The 20659-nt window shown below is 40.9% G+C and overlaps 1 protein-coding gene across 3 annotated transcripts in view; it reads left to right on the top strand.

The window, feature by feature from the left end:
• The window catches only part of ikzf2 (IKAROS family zinc finger 2), a 28431-nt gene extending 9710 nt beyond the window's left edge, over window positions 1–18721 (top strand). For all 3 annotated transcript variants that reach the window (XM_035749702.2, XM_035749703.2, XM_035749701.2), the window contains 5 exons: window positions 6947–7135; window positions 8476–8643; window positions 12684–12821; window positions 13147–13278; window positions 14369–18721. In XM_035749702.2, the coding sequence (XP_035605595.1) occupies window positions 6947–7135; window positions 8476–8643; window positions 12684–12821; window positions 13147–13278; window positions 14369–15189 (1448 nt within the window). In that variant the 3' untranslated portion in view covers window positions 15190–18721. The remainder of the gene's footprint in view (window positions 1–6946; window positions 7136–8475; window positions 8644–12683; window positions 12822–13146; window positions 13279–14368) is intronic.
• The last annotated feature ends 1938 nt before the right edge of the window (window positions 18722–20659 follow it).

Here is a 20659-nt window from a genome sequence, read left to right as displayed (position 1 = left end):
CTCCTTGGTAACATGACCCGTCATGCTTCGGGAGTTTCTTTATATTTTATTTATCTGGGTTCTATAAAATGCTGTTGTCGCAGCAACCATCTCAAGTTCAGCCAGCTTCGACAGAGAGTGGCGAGCTCTTCATGTGTATACCCCACCTACAATACCCCTAGATCTGCTCGCTCCGTGTTGCCAGGATACAGCTCTGGAGGATAAATTCAATGTCATGCTGTTAGTAAAAGAGGAGCTCTTTCAGTTCACACAAGGCTAAGAGATAAAAGGGGAAATGTTGCTTAAGAAAATACTGCCATGTTGTTACAGAGATTGCCATGTCATTGCTGACAATTGCAGGACTCCAGAATTCTATTTGGTCTGTGTTGGAAGATAGATGGAAGTTGTCAATCATATCACCTCATTGGAGTGGATAGTGTGACTTAGTGTCAACCCTATAACAGTCACCATTACTTAGTGTCAACCCTATAGCAATCCCCATGATTTAGTGTCAACCCTATAGCAATCTCCATGACTCAGTGTCAACCCTATAGCAATCCCCATGACTTAGTGTCAACCCTATAGCAATCCCCATGACTTAGTGTCAACCCTATAGCAATCCCCATGACTTAGTGTCAACCCTATATCAATCCCCATGACTAAGTGTCAACCCTATAGCAATCCCCATGACTAAGTGTCAACCCTATAGCAATCCCCATGACTAAGTGTCAACCCTATAGCAATCCCCATGACTTAGTGTCAACCCTATAGCAATCACCATGACTTAGTGTCAACCCTATAGCAATCACCATGACTTAGTGTCAACCCTATAGCAATCCCCATGACTAAGTGTCAACCCTATAGCAATCCCCATGACTTAGTGTCAACCCTATAGCAATCCCCATGACTTAGTGTCAACCCTATAGCAATCCCCATGACTAAGTGTCAACCCTATAGCAATCCCCATGACTTAGTGTCAACCCTATAGCAATCACCTTGACTTAGTGTCAACCCTATAGCAATCCCCATGACTTAGTGTCAACCCTATATTAATAAAACTGACTTAGTGTCAACCCTATATTAATAAAACTGACTTAGTGTCAACCCTATATTAATACAACTGACTTAGTGTCAACCCTATAGCAATCACCATGACTTAGTGTCAACCCTATATTAATAAAACTGACTTAGTGTCAACCCTATATTAATAAAACTGACTTAGTGTCAACCCTATAGCAATCACCATGACTTAGTGTCAACCCTATAGCAATCACCATAGTAAAAGTTGTTGTCAACCCTATAGCAATCACCATGACTTAGTGTCAACCCTATATTAATTCAACTGACTTAGTGTCAACCCTATAGCAATCACCATGACTTAGTGTCAACCCTATAGCAATCACCATAGTAAAAGTTGTTGTCAACCCTATAGCAATCACCATGACCTAGTGTCAACCCTATAGGAATCACCATGACTTAGTGTCAACCCTATATTAATTCAACTGACTTAGTGTCAAACCTATATTAATAAAACTGACTTAGTGTCAACCCTATAGCAATCCCCATGACTTAGTGTCAACCCTATAGCAATCCCCATGACTTAGTGTCAACCCTATAGCAATCCCCATGACTAAGTGTCAACCCTATAGCAATCCCCATGACTTAGTGTCAACCCTATAGCAATCCCCATGACTTAGTGTCAACCCTATAGCAATCCCCATGACTTAGTGTCAACCCTATAGCAATCCCCATGACTAAGTGTCAACCCTATAGCAATCCCCATGACTTAGTGTCAACCCTATAGCAATCCCCATGACTTAGTGTCAACCCTATAGCAATCCCCATGACTAAGTGTCAACCCTATAGCAATCCCCATGACTTAGTGTCAACCCTATAGCAATCACCATGACTTAGTGTCAACCCTATAGCAATCACCATGACTTAGTGTCAACCCTATATTAATAAAACTGACTTAGTGTCAACCCTATAGCAGTCACCATGACTTAGTGTCAACCCTATATTAATAAAACTGACTTAGTGTCAACCCTATATTAATAAAACTGACTTAGTGTCAACCCTATATTAATAAAACTGACTTAGTGTCAACCCTATAGCAATCCCCATGACTTAGTGTCAACCCTATAGCAATCACCATGACTTAGTGTCAACCCTATATTAATAAAACTGACTTAGTGTCAACCCTATATTAATAAAACTGACTTAGTGTCAACCCTATAGCAATCACCATGACTTAGTGTCAACCCTATAGCAATCACCATAGTAAAAGTTGTTGTCAACCCTATAGCAATCACCATGACTTAGTGTCAACCCTATATTAATAAAACTGACTTAGTGTCAACCCTATATTAATAAAACTGACTTAGTGTCAACCCTATAGCAATCACCATGACTTAGTGTTAACCCTATATTAATAAAACTGACTTACTGTCAACCCTATAGCAATCACCATGCCTTAGTGTCAACCCTATATTAATAAAACTGACTTAGTGTCAACCCTATATTAATAAAACTGACTTAGTGTCAGCCCTATATTAATAAAACTGACTTAGTGTCAGCCCTATAGCAATCACCATGACTTAGTGTCAACCCTATATTAATTCAACTGACTTAGTGTCAAACCTATATTAATAAAACTGACTTAGTGTCAGCCCTATAGCAATCACCATGACTTAGTGTCAACCCTCTAGCAATCACCATAGTAAAAGTTGTTGTCAACCCTATAGCAGTCACCATGACTTAGTGTCAACCCTATATTAATAAAACTGACTTAGTGTCAACCCTATAGCAATCACCATGACTTAGTGTCAACCCTATAGCAATCACCATGACTTAGTGTCAACCCTATAGTAATAAAACTGACTTCGTGTCAACCCTATAGCAATCACCATGACTTAGTGTCAACCCTATAGCAATCACCATGACTTAGTGTCAACCCTATAGCAGTCACCATAGTAAAAGTTGTTGTCAAACCTAGCTATCGCCACACTACACTTGAATATAAAATAAATATTGGATGAAATATTGAGTTTGGTCTTATTGCAATTAACTCATAGAAACGCGTTGAATTACAGATTCATACATGGAAAAACAGGAAAAAAATCTAAAGGAAGTTTGTGTCTGAGAGATATAGGAAATATCATGAACTTATTTATATATATTTTTAAACATATCCAACAAATGATTTTAGGCACCAACATTTGAACTGGTATCAGGCTACCTTCAGACAAGTCTTGGGAAACTTGTGGGTGTCCTAGAGAAAAACATGTAGGTGTTCGTGAGAGTCTCATCTTTCCATAGAGGGGTCATATTAACGTGTTGCCCAAACTGTTCGGCAAAGGGGCAGGAGCTCCAGCACACCTAGGGCTCCATCTGTGCAAGTGCCTGGTCTAGTATGAAGGAAGACTTCAAGTTTTTGCGCTAAGCTAGTTAGCATTGGCTCACAAAACAACCTTTAACTTCCTTCATACTGGATGCTAACATAAACATGGTACTCACGACTTCATCTGACTCTCGGGATGTAGAAACTGTAAGTGGGCTTATTGCCAAAATCCCCTTTAATGGAGCCTAGGAGACTGAAGGGACGGTCAGGGGATGGATTATATGGATGTGAGGTTGGGGTTATTGCTCTGGCTCCTTCCGTACCTACACTATGATTATGGTTTCAGTCACAAATCACAAACAGGCTTGACTGGATGGTTATGGTTAACGTCCGTATCAGGTTTTCCTTCAGACTACTGTAGAGGAATGCAAGAAGTCTCCTTCTCACGGTATGATGCCTCTGACTTTGTATGACCTAAAAACTTGTATGTACTGTATATGCTGTATATGAATATGTTGTATGTATATGCAGTTCAGGAAAAAAATGTGTTCTATTGTTCTTATTTAAAATGTGTGTTTCTGTTCTTGTCTAATAGAGTTATGTATTTTGTCATACTTTATGTTTTGTGTGGACCCCACGAAAATTACAGTAGCTGCTGCTTCTGCAACACTTAATGGGGATCCTAATAAATAAAATAATTCAAAATGTTCAAGATTAAGGTCCCAACGTATATGCTAAGCACTTTTTGGGTAAACGAACCAAATTCACATAGAAACGTGAGATAGATCTGTCATTTCCATTGAACGTAAGTCTAAGAAGCGGTAGATATGTTCTATGTGTGCTGTTTCTATGCGTCCCGTTCTTAAGTTCTATTTTTGTGTCTTTTACTTTCCGTTTTATACACCAGCTTTAAACTGCTGAAAATACATTTTGGTTATTGAAAATATACTTCAGATGGTACAACGATTCTCTACACAATAGATTGCTTGTTTTGTGAAACAAACTGAAATTAGGAAAACTATTTTAATTTAAGCAACCAGGAAATGGCGGGACAATTTCTGCATATTGTACCTTCAAAAGTTGTGTGGGAGAGGACGATCTCTAATTATTCTGTGTCTATGTGTGTGTGTCCCTAGTGACTCAAGAGTCAAAAGTTACTAAAGCCAGACTGGAGGAGTATGTATCTGGGCCATATTTGTGTGTCTGTGTGTCAGTCTCCCTATAATGTCGGATGAGGGATACTGAGATTCTAGTGGCCAACCCAGTAGAGTTGAGGCCTTTGTGCCTTTAGTCAGCCAGAATCCCCCCCCCAACAAGCCATCCAGCCAGTCTCCCAGCACCAGTCAAATCGAAACCCACAGGGGCTAAGCAGCGCCTGTCCGCAGCACTCCGCTCTTCCTCTCCTCCTCCTCCTCCCCAGGGACCAGGGCTGGGGTCAATTCGAATTAAAGGCAGTCAATTCAGGAAGTGATTTTAAATTTAAATAAAATGGAGAATAAAAAAATAGCTTCTACTTCTCAGTTTATTGAGAAGTCATTGAAAATAGATACAATTTTTCTATTCAATTTTGAATTGTTTAAGTTTACTTGACTGCCTTCAATTAGAATTGACCCCAGGCTTGCCAAGGACTGAGGGGAACTAAATGAAATCAAACCAAATCAAATCCAATTTTATTTGTCACATACACATGGTTAGCAGATGTTAGTGCGAGTGTAGCGAAATGCTTGTGCTTCTAGTTCCGACAATGCAGTAATAACCAACAAGTAATCTAGCTAACAATTCCAAAACTACTACCTTATAGACACAAGTGTAAGGGGATAAAGAACATGTACATAAAGATATATGAATGAGTGATGGTACAGAGCGGCATAGGCAAGATACAGGAGATGGTATTGAGTGCAGTATGTAAATGAGATGAGATGAGTATGTAAACAAAGTGGCATAGTTAAAGTGGCTAGTGATACATGTATTACATAAGGATGCAGTAGATGATATAGAGTACAGTATATGCGTATACATATGAGATGAATAATGTAGGGAACATTATATTAGGTAGCATTGTTTAAAGTGGCTAGTGATATATTTTACATCATTTCCCATCAATTCCCATTATTAAAGTGGCTTGAGTTGAGTCAGTGTGTTGGCAGCAGCCACTCAATGTTAGTAGTGGCTGTTTAACAGTCTGATGGCCTTGAGATAGAAGCTGTTTTTCAGTCTCTCGGTCCCAGCTTTGATGCACCTGTACTGACCTCGCCTTCTGGATGATAGCGGGGTGAACAGGCAGTGGCTCGGGTGGTTGCTGTCCTTGATGATCTTTATGGCCTTCCTGTGACATCGGGTGGTGTAGGTGTCCTGGAGGGCAGGTAGTTTGTCCCCGGTGATGCGTTGTGCAGACCTCACTACCCTCTGGAGAGCCTTACGGTTGTGGGCGGAGCAGTTGCCGTACCGGTGATACAGCCCGACAGGATGCTCTCGATTGTGCATCTGTAGAAGTTTGTGAGTGCTTTTGGTGATAAGCCGAATTTCTTCAGCCTCCTGAGGTTGAAGAGGCGCTGCTGCGCCTTCTTCACGATGCTGTCTGTGTGGGTGCACCAATTCAGTTTGTCTGTGATGAGTCCAGTACCGAGTTGCACAGGGCGGGGTCGAGACCCAGGGTCTCGAGCTTGATGACGAGCTTGGAGGGCACTATGGTGTTAAATGCCGAGGAGTAGTCGATGAACAGCATTCTCACATAGGTATTCCTCTTGTCCAGATGGGTTAGGGCAGTGTGCAGTGTGGTTGAGATTGCATCGTCTGTGGACCTATTTGGGCGGTAAGCAAATTGGAGTGGGTCTAGGGTGTCAGGTAGGGTGGAGGTGATATAGTCCTTGATTAGTCTCTCAAAGCACTTCATGATGACGGAAGTGAGTGCTACGGGACTAGACTATTCTGTGGGGAACTAGACATCTCTAATATTCAGACCAAGTCACGTATCGCCCGTCCACTTCTGGGACTAACCCCGTTTTTCTCCACATAACTACTTTACTGTGTACATTCCAGAAGTCTCAGGTTTAAAATAGATAACAGAAATATTTGCGCCCCTGAGTGGCACAGTGGTCTAAGGCACTGCATCTCAGTGCTAGAGGTGTCACTACAGACCCTGGTTCAATTCCAGGCTGTATCACACCTGGCTGTGATTGGGAGTCCCATAGGGTGGCGCAAAATTCGCACAGCGTCGTTAGGGTTTGGCCGGGGCAAGCCGTCATTGTAAATAAGAATTTGTTCTTAACTGACTTGCCTGGTTAAATACAAAATAATTGCATAGAATTAACAATAACTAACCATTTTTTTGTCAGATTTGATGAGTCCCTGCCTCTAGGGGTTAGCATTAACATTGGCAATTTATGTTGAGCATCATTATATTACTTATTTCTCCAGGGGAAATAACATGCAGATTTGATGAACTTGTTCCAATCAGTGGATGTTTACATTCAAAGAAAAACAGATTTACAAGGTTTAGACTCGTAACCTAGAGCCACTGCACCTCTTACTGGAAGAACGAGGATCATCTACTAAAGCCATGTCATGTGATTGTCATTTGATTGTCTGAAAAACTGTAATTGGATTGGTCATACCTGTCTCTTCCAGAACACACCATCAAACAAGAAGAAGAGACAGAAGATGAAAGGGACAGGAGGACCACAGCTGAGGATATGGGACAAAGTGGGGAAGAGGAATCGGGATTGGAAGAGCCCATAATTGACAGCCCAAACAACCTACAGGATGGGGTCCCTGGGTCCGATGGGTCATGTGACCCAGGAACTCGGCTGCCCAATGGTAAATGTTTCTCTAATGTTGCTACCACTTATGTCCCTTTCACAGTATATTGCCCAAACCTAATGTACTTTATATTGAACAACAATGACTCAAAACTCTCTAATGTATCTAAGGATTGTCAATGTTTTACCATTAACATCTAGCAAACTGCAAAAAAACATTAGTAATACGTTAGTACATTTTGAATAAATTATACTTCACGTTGTAGCTCCCTATGAGATATGAATTTTACAGACTCATCGTCACTCATACGTCACTCATCCTATGATTTTTTTTTTTTTAATTCTGTGAGTCAGAAATTGTTTCTACGGGTGTGGAGCTCGAGAGCTTTGCTGTTTTGTAGAATACAATAGTTTAGCCTTGGAATGATTTTCATGGATAACATCCCAGGAATCCTCCACAACCTGTTCCCGAGCCCTTAACTGACGCCATTACTGTGCCTTGGTCTTCACATATTTAGGATCACATTTCACTTTTCCAAACGTTCGGCCGCAGATAAAGAGATGATCATCGAGACTACTGTAGTTTACTGGTGAACCGGGCAAACTTTTTGCATAGATACAGACAAACATAGTTCCATGGTAAAGCTGGTATTAAAGATGTACAGCACTTTAACACAATGGAAGATTATAAGACAAAATGTAAGACTCCTTGAGTCTTAACCATTTACTATCTGAAGAGACTTTGATGGCCACACTAAACCTTATTAACTTATACCAACTTAGTGGTGTTGGTGGTGTTTGTGTATCTGTGTGTAGAACACATACAGCCCTACCGGGCGCCTGGTGAAGGATGAAAACATACTGTATTTCTACACCTACTTTGTGGTGTGAGAGGGAGCAGTAGAAGAGACCCAGAGCAGAGCTATTAGGGTGGAGATCTAACACCTCATCTCACCACACTCCAGACACTATTACTGTAGTAGCAGTAGGCTGTAGTTCAAATGAATCAATTGTACACTGCATACATCAGGCACCACACGCTAGTGTTTTTCCACCCACTGACAATCCTCCTAGAAATATATTCTCTGCATTATTTGAGATGTTACAATGTTCTCAGCTAAGGCGTGTTGCTTGCCTTTACCAATCAAACCATGCTTTACCATCGCAATGTGTTGATTGCTGTTGAGTAGCTGTGAACCTCCATTTCCGTCTTTCTCAAGTTTGTTCGGTCCACTAGCCGAGTGAAAACTCAAGACTAGGTGGCTGGTGGTCTGTGGGTATTGTGTGTTGCTTTTCTGGCTATATGTAAAAGGGGGAGTGAGAGATGAGAGCCTGCACTTCCTGTGCCCCTTCAAGTGATAGGTCGTTCCAGTGTAACACTTCCTGTGCCCCTCTCAGGTGATAGGCCGTTCCAGTGTAACCAGTGTGGTGTGTCGTTCACTCAGAAGGGCAATCTGTTGAGACACATCAAACTGCACACGGGGGAGAAGCCCTTCAAATGCCCCTTCTGCAGCTACGCCTGCCGCCGTCGTGACGCACTCACAGGACACCTACGCACACACTCAGGTCAGCCCCTCTACCTCCTCTCTTTTTTTGTTTCTTCCTCTATGTTCTTATCCTCTTCCTCCTTTTTCTCCTTGTCTTCCTATTCCCTTTGTCTTGGGTCCATGCTTCCTTTAACTTTTTTATTACTGTGGTTACTCCTTAGTATTTATCCTGGTTTCAATAACTTCTAAAATAGCCGATGCTATATGTTGATGCTATAGAACCGGCCTGTCTCGATGTAACTTAAAGCATGATCTGGTCTGACCTGTGTCTAAGTTTTTGTGACAGATTAGCAACAGACCCACAAATATCTAACACTGACAGGGTTTCGTATTGTGGGATGAATGCATCTCCCTGGGGATTTTTGTGCAGACAGACAAGGGCTGTGGTTAGGCACCCAGGACATGCTGTTCCTATAACCTGCTCAGCTCACGTCTCCTCAGAGAGGAACTCTCTCTGTTATCTGTAGAGATACAGTATGGGGAGACCAGAGAAACACTGATATGCTCTAACTGTAACCCACGTTCCTATCTCTTCATCATAGGCCTCTGTCTCTGTTCTCTCCTGCCTCTTCTTTGAGATCCGGGACAGACGACAGTATAACCTCATCTCTAGTGTTGTCCTCTTTGAAGTACTCACATGTACAGTGCATTCGGAAAGTATTCAGACCCCTTGACTTTTTCCATATTTTGTTACGTTACAGCCTTATTCTAAAACTGACAAAATTGTTTGTTTTTTCCTCATCAATACATTTGTACACAATACCCCTTAATGACAAAGCAAGATATTTTAATATCTGATCACTTAGTCTTCTGATTAATGAATTATTCTTTACCTCACGTTAGTCTTCCAAACGTCGTAAATTGTTGGTTATCTGCACGAACCCAGTCTTCACTATGAGTCATCCATACATCAATTGTCTTAAAATCATTTATTTACTAACTAAGTACTCACAGAAATGCATAACAAACAAGCAAAGTAGATATGGTTACAAAGAAATAATAGGAGAATGTGCCCTAGTGGGCTAAACCCGGCATGGCGGCTTAGACAGAGGGGAGTGGGGGTCAGCTGAGGAGACACAACAGAGTTGATAATTATAACAATTGAAATGCTAATCCTTTGCACATGAACGCTCCCTCATTCGGGAATAATTGCAATCAATATATATATATTTACGCTCAGTGTGTCGTCGGAATCTCTGTTGAAAAGTTTGTTTCTGTTGGAGAGCTTGTCCGCCATCTCTCTGTCGTGGTTAGAACGGGTAGTTCAGAGTGACATTCACATTCATTCATGTCATGAATAGATGTTTCGGTCTTTGCGTCAATGATACCGAATTCCTGGCTGCAGACAAGTAATTAATATCAAAAACTTGTTCTTATTCTGTCGGTATCGATAGTCTAAGAGTTTAATCACGTGGGATGGTTCAAAGATTCAGCAATCTACTTAAACCTTATTTCACTCTATGATAGAGGTACTGGTCTCATCTCCACCCTTAGCCCTCTCATAATTGAGGTAAGCTCGGTCTGGTGATAGAAAACCCAGGTGGGGTTTTATTGGGAACATCGAAAAGGGCTGTCTCATGACGCCAGGACCTGTCTGTGTTCCTGGGGGCGTGCCAATGACTTAGTGAAACTTTAAACAGAAATACAGTTCTCTCACATCAACATCATTACATAGCATCTGTCATTTCACAAATAGTATCATCTTTACTCATTCCTTTTGTACAACAATTAGATGTAAGCCTCATAACTGAGGCTATTGTATAAACAGCTTTATGGTAATGAGTCCTTTGTATCTCTCTCTTTTTCTGTCAATGCTTTCAGACACTCTTTCCATGTGTCTTTTTTTTCTCTTTTGACCTTTTTCTCATTTTCACTTCCTGTTTTGTAAGGCTAAATGAATTCTTTACCCTCCTCCAGTCAGTGTAGACGGCACATTTAGGTGTACCGTAGTTCCTTATGCAGTCCTATAGTAGGTAGTAGGGCTGTATGAATCCCCTCAGCCTGCCTATACTACACTACCTGAGGGTTGAAAGGAATGTTAGGAACTCTTCTGTGGCGTAGGGAGTTGGTTGGAATGGCGTTCTCTAGATGAAAGGCCTCTTCTCCTTTCTCCTCTCTCTCCCTGCCCCCTGGCACACTGCCAGGAAACAGGTGGAGTGACGAGAGAGGGAGGTTAGGTGTGGGGAGAGAGACAGAGAAACAGAGAGAGAGACAGAGAAACAGAGAGAGAGACAGAGAAACAGAGAGAGAGACAGCGACAGGTGAATGCTTTGATGTATTGTGCAATCCGAGGGACAAGACAAGAGTATTACTTTCCCCTGTCAAGACACAGAGTGGCACTACATGGACTGTGTTGTATCTGAACCCCTCCCAAACACATTGTTAAATATGAATATCAAGTTTTTCTTTGAATTGCTGTTCAAATATGTGCAAATTGTTCATCCTGAAGATGTTTTAGATGCCTCACTTAGAGTGATGGGCTCACTCACTAATGACATTACATGAGACAACAATACGTTTCTGAGAGAGGTTCCTGTTTCTCACCCAACTGGATGCAGCCGACTGTATCTGAAGGCAGAGAGAGTTAAGGCTATTTGCATGTTCAAGAATATCTGCTGAAAGTGGGATTTTTGTGATACATCCACCATCTGCAAATGGCTGGAGGTTTTGTAAATGAGAAATAGCATAAAATGTGTGTGTGTGGCCTATTCCAATATGAAAGTGTGACTGCCCATCCAGCTGGCTACAGTTAGCAGGTGCTGTGGCCAATATCATTGGAGCAGACAGACACTTCAGGGTGTTTTTCAATTACACGGACATTGTATTAGGCTACATATGGAGAGACTCATAAGTAAAATTCAGCAAGTGTTCTGTAATGATGATGATCACGACCTGTAAATTACATGATAATGCCATTGCTAGTATAAAGCTTACTCATGAACCACAGTTTCAAATGCGCTAAACCAATTGGCATTCACAGGCCACAAAATTACATTAAGACAAGTAACCTATACAGTCATTTGAGATCAGCTTGAAAAAACGTGAGCCAAACGTTCACACACTCACCAATATTTCCAATCAATTCCTATAGACTTAATGAAATGTTACCTAAGCCTATCTGTGTCTTACTTTCAAAGTATGTGTCAGACTGAAACATGTTATTCCCACAGTAACAGGTCAGGTAGTTTCTAGTAACTGGGGTCACCTCTGGTACGAGAACATTTTCTCATGTAAACGACACCTATTTTGGGCCAGTGTCTGGGCCACTGCTTGGTGTCGTCTGGACAACAGTTCCCCCTAGATGACTCATCCCGAAGACTTTCAGAGCCTTGTTTCTACTACAGAAAACTTTGAGTAGTACTTTTCAGTAGTTTCAGACTTTAGTTGCCAAATCACTATGAATGCATTAATTCATTCATGAGTAATTCATTCATGAGTGAATGATTGAAGTACAGTTAATAAATGAATGGCGGAAGATTGGAAGGAAGGGAGGACGGAGGGAAGGATCAATGGATGGATCTTCTCTAGGGGAAAGCTAGAGGAGGTTTTGCACAATCTCACCAGCATAGACTCCATCAGAATGGAACTGGCAGCATGAATCACTCCCCACCTCCAGCTGCTGAGGAGAAACTCAGACGTTGTTTAGGTCTGACGTTAGTTATTTTCCTTCTTCTACGGGATCTGTGTCTGTGTACAGCAGCCAATTGAGTTGTGCACCATAGTAGTAGTGATGGGCTCCCGGAAGAGTTGTAGGCTTTACCAGTTGTTCCAGGGCGTATGAAAGGCAAATGTGTGTATTAGAGTATTTTGGTATATCTCGCCTGCCCACACCTTCTCTGTCTGGTTGGCAATGATGGTGTGTGGGATCCCACTAATGGAAAATGATCACTCCATGAGCTCATAGCCCTGCTCTAGTTTCTGTGTTCTCCACGGGTTCTATGTGTTTAATAAAACCTCCTAGAGACTTCACATAGAATTGCGTTACCGGTCTGTTTATGTGAGTTGATGAATGAATGAAATTAATAGTTTTTTTCCTTTGATGTCATTTCTCTAATTTAGTGGGTAAACCACACAAGTGTGACTACTGTGGGCGGAGCTACAAACAGAGGACATCATTGGAGGAGCATAAAGAGCGCTGCCATAACTACCTTGAGAGTGCTGGCATGGATCCCACCTCCGTCACTGGGCCTTATCCAGGTGAGTGTGAATGTCCTGCTCTGGTACAGAGACCTGCTATATGGTATCTCTGTTAATGGCATGGACTCAGAAACATTTGCTTTCTCTTTGGAACCTTTTTTACACCTTGCACTTTAACCTTTAATCATTTATAATTTAGGTATGAAGTTAAATTAAAGATCATTTTAGTTTCTCTTCCTCCTTCCTTTTTATGGTTTGTGTGAGAATCCTGTGAACTCTACTTATGTTACTTTTACACACCTGCCACCTACAGTACTACAGTACTACCTACAAGCCTTGGTGCAGACCTCTCACACACTCTCATGCTCTGACCCCTGACCCCCAGGTGAGGTCCCTAAAGAGCAGAGGCCCCTGGCGGAGGCCGCTGCCATGGCAACATTAAACCGGCCACCTGTCATTGAGAAACTGCAGAGTAATGTAGGGAAGAGGAAGAGTACCACTCCACAGAAGTTTGTGGGTAAGCATCATTGCATCACTTCCTGTCTGGGAGCACCATAATGTGTTCACCATAAGGATCACCAACTCACAATTATTCATTGTAGCTTAGATAATTATTATTACAAATGACTCATTTGTAATTTTAATAATTATGGTATTAAGGGTATCAGTAGGATATTTATTTCATTCCATTTTGGGATTGAATTTGACCTGTTCTGTTGGATTAAATTCAGTTTACAGTTTTAACTGTTTATTTGTTTTGATCAGTTCAACATACAGTCACTGCAACAGAATGAGTGTATACATGCAAAAAAGGAATTGAATTGCGTGCCTGGGCAGCGGTACATTGAAACATGATACTGTTGTTTTGCATCTAACAGATGACCTTGACTTAATGGTAGAAATGAAGACACTATTCACATACTGCACACTTTAGTTTTATTAATGTAGATTTCACATTTCAGATCAGGTTGTTCCACTCTGAATATTTCTCAATCTTTTTAATTTTTAATTTGAACATTTTGATCATTTTTTAATACATACATTTGAAAAATATATTGGTTTTGTATTAAGAAACAATTGTTTCGGTGTTGCAAACATTTTGTTGTCATATAACAGCCAATTTTTGCATATTAGCGAGGAAGACAATTATTTTGTTTTTATTATTTACTGCTCTATTAGATAGAGGAAAAGATCGAGCGAGACACAGAGAGCGGATGAGAGAGACGAGGACATGTTTTCACTCTGTGGTTTGTTACACCTGTATCTCTGCAATAGCTCTTATCGAGAGAAGAGCAAAACAGCTCACCGCATCCCTGTTCTGGAGGGGTTAAACAGTGCATTCAGATGGATGGGGCTTTCCACTATTAAACAACACAAGAGAAAATACAATAAGACAAAAACAAGAGAACTTTGATAGTGTTTAGCTTATTAAAAACTGGAAAGGTTAGACATGCACACAAAATAAATCACTCTATCATATTCTATTTAGTTAGAGTTGTATGTATTCGGTACTATCCAATGGTGTCATTCGACCGGGCAGTTTCTCTTATGGGGAGCTTCTGCATATGTGAATTTCATTGTGGTAATATGTAAGCTGTGCTCTGCAGGTGAGAAGATGATGCGTTATAGTTACCCGGAGCTGAGCTATGAGATGGGTCTGAAGTATGAGAAGGAGGCAGAGCTGATGCAGGCTCACATGATGGACCAGGCTATCAACAACGCCATCTCTTACCTGGGCTCTGACTCCCTGAGACCCCTTGTCCACCATCCCCACCCCCATGGTCCCCACGGTCCACAGCCGTCTCTTTCTATGGCCGAGGTGGTACCCATGGTCAACCCCCTCTTCCACCACGTCTACCCTCTGGGGTCAGGGCTGCGTATGGACCGACCAGGTGGCCGCGACGCCCCACCTCATCCTTCACCTCTGCCCCCTCCTCCCCCTGACTTCCATCCTTCCTCCAACGGGCCCATCGCCCTCACAAGACCCAAGCAGCAGCACCCCCAGGGTACCAGAGAGGAAAAAGAGTCTCCTAGCAACAGTGGGCTGGACTCGGCCGACTCTGCCCGGAGCAGCCCACAGGATAGGCTGGGTTACCACTGGAACAACCCCCACCACCGTCCCAGATCCAGCCCAGCATATGGCGGCAGAGAGGAGGGGCGAGGCGGGGCTGAGGTGGCCCAGGGAGGGGCGGCAGAGAGGCCTATAAGTCGGGAAGGGGTGCGTGTGTTTGGGCGAGAGGGGCGGAAGATGAGGGTGTTCCAGTGTGAACACTGCCGCATTCTCTTCCTGGACCACGTCATGTACACCATCCACATGGGTTGTCATGGTTACAGGGACCCGCTGGAGTGCAACATCTGTGGCCACCGCAGTAAGGACCGCTATGAATTTTCATCTCACATCATCCGTGGGGAACACACCTTCAATTAGAGCGGTGGACTGGACAGGAGCCACCACTGGTCCCCGCCCCATCCCACCTCAGGACAGTAATGTTGAACTAACTGTGTGTGGTCAATGCAACCAACCAGGAGAGAGAGAACTAACCAACATTTGTTGCAGCATAATGATACTAGCTATATATCATTCCAAACAAATATATGAAGGTCTGGGCCAAATACACATTTGAATTGTGCAAGGTGTTTTGAAGAATTTGAGGTTGAGATATGTATCTCAAGTGAGGGATTTTTTGGGGGAGTCAAGAAGATCACAAAGAAGTAGTACACCTAGACAGTTTTGTCATAGTGTGTCTCAGATTGTCACAGAGCAGCTAATACTGTGAGTTATTATAGTTTATCACTGTTCCTTTCTTTCTGAATAATGTACTTTTGGACTTGTTCGTTGCCACATAGACTGCCATGTAAGGTCTCAACTTATCAAGGGGAATTTCCCTGACCCCACCAACTGAACCATACTTTAGAATATAATATACTTTCTTGCATGATTTCTTGCAACAGACTGTATATCTTCTCTGTCTTTCTAACTGCTAACTGCACAGGCGTGTTGTCACACTAGCCACATTAAAGAATGACATTTTCTGCAGAGGGAAAGAGAGTAGTGAGAGAGAAAGAGAGAGGGTGAGAAAGAAAAGGAGAGAGAAAAAAAAGGGAAATATGGAAGAAAGTGAGGGAGAGGGAGAAAGAGATGAGATAGAGACACAGAGAGAGAAAAAGAGTGAGACAGAGAGAGAGCGAGCGAGACAGAGTGTGTGTGAGAGAGAGAGAGAGAGAGAGACAGAGAGTGTGTGTGAGAGAGAGAGAGAGAGTGTGAGAGAGAGAGAGAGAGAGAGAGAGAGAGAGAGAGAGAGAGAGAGAGAGAGAGAGAGAGAGAGAGAGAAACAGAGATGGAGATGGAGAAACTTACTCATGATTTACCTTTTCAGACATTGTCTACAGATTTGTTATTGTTTCGTTCATTACCCTAAACGCTAAATATCTGCTTTCTGTGAAACAGTTCCTGTAACCTTCTCAGTTTCACAGAACTTCACAGAGGAAAGGAAAAGCACTGCACTGCAACCCGCCTCCTCTCTGAACCTGTTCTTTCACTAGCAGACTGATGCCTTGACGGATGGGGAGGACAGGAAGGAATTCCCTGTTTTGAAGCCAGGCCCTGTTTTGATGGTTCAATAGTAACTTCAAATCTCCAGCTCACAAGTTGCCTTTAACCCACTCATGTGTCTTATAGTAGACAGGCTGCTTCCTGCAAGCGCCATGTCAGTGCTTGCACTCTACTCGTGGGTTGGGATCAATGCCATTTCAATTCAGTCAATAAAAACTAATCTATGAGGAAAATTGGAATTTGGATTTTCAGTTTATTTCTTACATTGATAGAATTGGAATGGCATTGAGACCAACCCTGCTGTACATTGCATGTGAATGTGATGTGGAAAGGATTGTGCCCAGTACAATTAAGCTGATGCACTGGTACTGTTTAGTAGATAGATAGCAGTGTGGTTTAGGGTTTTTGGAAGTATAATGCCAGTGAAGGGTAATGGTATGTATGTGGATCAAAAAATAATCTATATGCACTTGGACAAATGCTTAAGACAATGTACATGTTGCTCTGTTGATAACAAATATTTTGCTGGCAAAATATGTAGTGTCGCTGTTGTTCTGCTTATTATGCAGCATATACCATATTTTGAATTGCCACAGTCTTTTGTCCTGATGGTCTTTGGCCATAGGAATGGCCCTATGTGTATATGGCCAGGCTCAGTTCACTGTTCACTTCAAACTTCTTCACTCCTTCTGTATGTTATGTGGTACGGTATGTAACCTCCCCAATCAAAGTTGCAGCTTATTTCTCTTTATATTTCAAAACACATACTGTACAGCTTATTGTTACTGTAAAGTATTGGCAACGGTATTTGTTTACATCTTTTAGCTATTGGAGTAGCTATTACATGCATTCTGCATTCCCTCAGTGCATTATTCTTTTTAAATGAAAGCCCCTGTTTTGTATTTACTCACACCTTTATCTTTGATCATTCATATTTCTATAGATGTTCTGATGCACCAGTATAGTTGTCTTCAATCTTCTTTATGTCCGCCTATTGTTTTTCTAAACAAATCCACAATCATTACTATTCTTTATGAAGCAAGCATGGATGCTAACAAATAGTTTTAGAATATTTGAAAAACATATGTCAGCCCACCTGTAGCAAAGTGCACACTATTGCTTTGCTATCTGTTTTGAAATAATTGCCGTAGCGGCATTATATGTTTTACTTGTCATTGTAGATAATCTTACTGTATTCTGATTTGTCCCATGTGTACATCAATTGAGGGAGACAATGTGAGCACCAAGATTAGATTTTTTAATAAATTTCTACATAACAAAAAGTCAGACTACCGCACCGGGAAGAAAAATAATAGATTATTGTCTGTGAAAGTGAGATCGATATTGTACAGTTACATTTATTTTTCAGATTTTTTTACTACAGATGTAGGATCTTAAATTGTTCACCCTGTTGAAAGAGAACTTTCCTGCAATGCATTTGAGGTTTAAAAAGGATTCTGAAGTTAGTAATTTCCACTCAATTTCCACACACAAATTTCAGACTTGTTTTTCCCTTACGAAAAATGTGTCAACCCCTACAAAAATATCCATTTAATTATGCTCCACATAATAATTAACATTTCCTGTTGCTGCAGGATTATTTTCCTGCTTTAGCAAACTGACTCAAATTAAGATCCTACATCTATATGTGTGTATGTAAAGGCCTTAGCTCATAAAGTGCTTTCCCACTGTGAACAGGCGTCAATTCAACGTCTATTCCACGTTGGTTCATTGAAATGACGTGGAAACGACGTTGATTCATCCAGCGTGTACCCAGTGGGTTGTTGTTGGAGCTGTATGATCCGTCTTACCTCTGTAAGTACTGTACAACCTTGTTAAAGAGTGATAAATATAATGTAAATATATCTGGAGGCTACAACCTAACCTAATATGAATTTAAATGAGCCTATACGAACACAAAGAAGAAGTGATCTTATTGCCAGACTCCACACTCTTGGAAGAAGAGCATACTTGAAGCGGAATTAGTGACACTCTCGATTGTGGTGTATTTTATATGTACTAAATACTGCACTGGATTTCAATTTTTCTTGGTAAATGTCAAATTGGAATTGTTTTGTAAAAATGATGTTTTTTATTATTATTATATAACAAGTGCTAATGAACAATACTGGTAAAAGAGAGGGTTGCTGTGTACTTTTGTATACATAGTATGAATGGTGAATATTCTGGCATTATATTAAAATGGGTTCGTAATGTGCACAGATACGCACTGATGTTGAAATTATTATCATGTGGGGGTCTCAGGTATTTGTATTCTATGTACTTCTATAGACTGTTGTATTTCTTCCAGTACATCTTGGAATACATAATTTCTTTATCAACAAAATCTCAAAATCATAATTTGGGGTATTACTTAAAAAAAATAAAACATTTAATTGTATCACAATCATTTAACTTGCACGTTTACGTTGCCGATAGAAACCCCCAGCCACTCTGCTAGTATACACACATGTTTACAGCTTCAAATTATGTTAATTGAAAGCTGAAATACATCTCTTAAGGACTCTTGCTCCTTTAATTCTATATATGACACAATATTGCTTATTAATTGCTTTAATTAATAGGCCAATCTCTGAATTTGGTGGATTATGTGATATTACAATGTTACAAAATTAAAATACCTCTAGAGAATATTGAGGTATTACCAAAACCAATGCTGCTAATATCCTTGACATGAGAAGAAGATACAGGGCTGGAAATAGTTAAATATATGTTAATAAGGCATGGGCTTCCCAATTTTAAACTATTGATTTTACTGATATGGATGTCAAGATGTTTACAATATGTACTAGTTGAATATCATGAAGCAAGGCATTACCTGTCTATATATTAAAATGCACTATATACACGTACAATCTATGTATTTTAATACCTGCAATTCTGCATATACAGTAAATGAGGACACAGGATTGTAAAAAGATGTGACCCATTCTTGGTCCTCACTTGTGACCTTGTCTCTCTCACACCCTGTTCCCACTCAGGTTGCACAACTGATGTTCATCACATTCGACACGATGGTTATTTATGTGACAACGAAGAGTCTGCACATTTCTTTTTTTATACAATCAAGGTGTGGTGTCTCCCCACAACCCTTGAGTATTTATGTTTGTGCATAAAAATCCTCAGTTGTATCTCAACTGTTGTTCCAAATGTGTTGTGCCGCACATGTTCCAAAAATGCGGTATAACTCAAGTGTGTAGGGGCCATACAGCCAGACTCCCGTGGGCGAGAAAAGAAACGTGGCCCCTAGCCTCCCTGTGCTAAGATGAACCATGGGTTTGAGAGAGACTTCCTCTGTGATGTTTCTCTGGCATTTGGCCTGCTTCATGTGCTGCAGATCCAGTGTGAAGATACTGTACAGTAAGCGTTGTTCAGAGGTGTTGGGGACACAGCAGCTATTCACACACATTTGTGCTGTGGTCAGGCTCGGCCAAGATCAGACAGAATCAACCCCGTGACAGTTCATCAAGTCAGGTAGCTCAGTAAAACTACTGAAGACCTCCTCCACAATCCTGAATTATCCTGAAATGTCCAAATAAACTGAGCAGATCTAAGATGTGACCCTGTTGATTCATCTCATCCCAGAAAGGTTACTGCAGGTTGGGTATTGTTGATTGATCATTGAGATTATAACCTACAGTATATTCACCCACCCAAAAAGAAAGCCAAAAGTTAGTTGATTTTCCAAAGTTATCACTATGCTTTCAACTATCTAAAAGCACAACCAATTTCCAATGGAAAAACAATGTCAGATTTTTGGTTCAGATGTCAACTAAATTTCTAGCGCTGCGCTTTCAACCATTTTAAACCACAGTAAAGTTCAAATGGAAATACAATATCAGATATGTTTTATTTTCATGTAATAGATTACTGTGTTATTTATCCCTGTGCTTCATCTAATAGCAGAACCAAATTACCTAAATTGCAGTTTAGTTCAAATTACATTAAAAGTACATGGTGCAAATTATCAAGACCGGTCGAGATTCTGCAAAGGTAATTACAGCAATTGTGAAGATCTCCACAGACCTGCGATGACCTATGCATTTTAGAACATGCACACTTTAAATGATTACAAATAAATATATAGTTACAGTAACTCAAAATGTGGCCATTTTTAAGTTGGAATGTTATTATTACATCAGTTTGTAAGATAGCGTTAACTTTAGTCTATGAACTGTATTACAAAAGTAATATTGAATTGTGTTTAGTTTACAACTCAACCAAATATCACAATTTTATGGAGATGTAGGCCTATAAACTGCTTGGATAGTTTGATTAGAGCCACTGGTTTAATCCCATTTGATCATTTACATTGTTGTTTGAG

Source organism: Oncorhynchus keta, chromosome 34, assembly GCF_023373465.1.
Source record: "Oncorhynchus keta strain PuntledgeMale-10-30-2019 chromosome 34, Oket_V2, whole genome shotgun sequence".
NCBI classification, from domain to species: Eukaryota; Metazoa; Chordata; class Actinopteri; order Salmoniformes; family Salmonidae; genus Oncorhynchus; species Oncorhynchus keta.
This window is presented reverse-complemented; position numbering and strand designations above follow the sequence as displayed.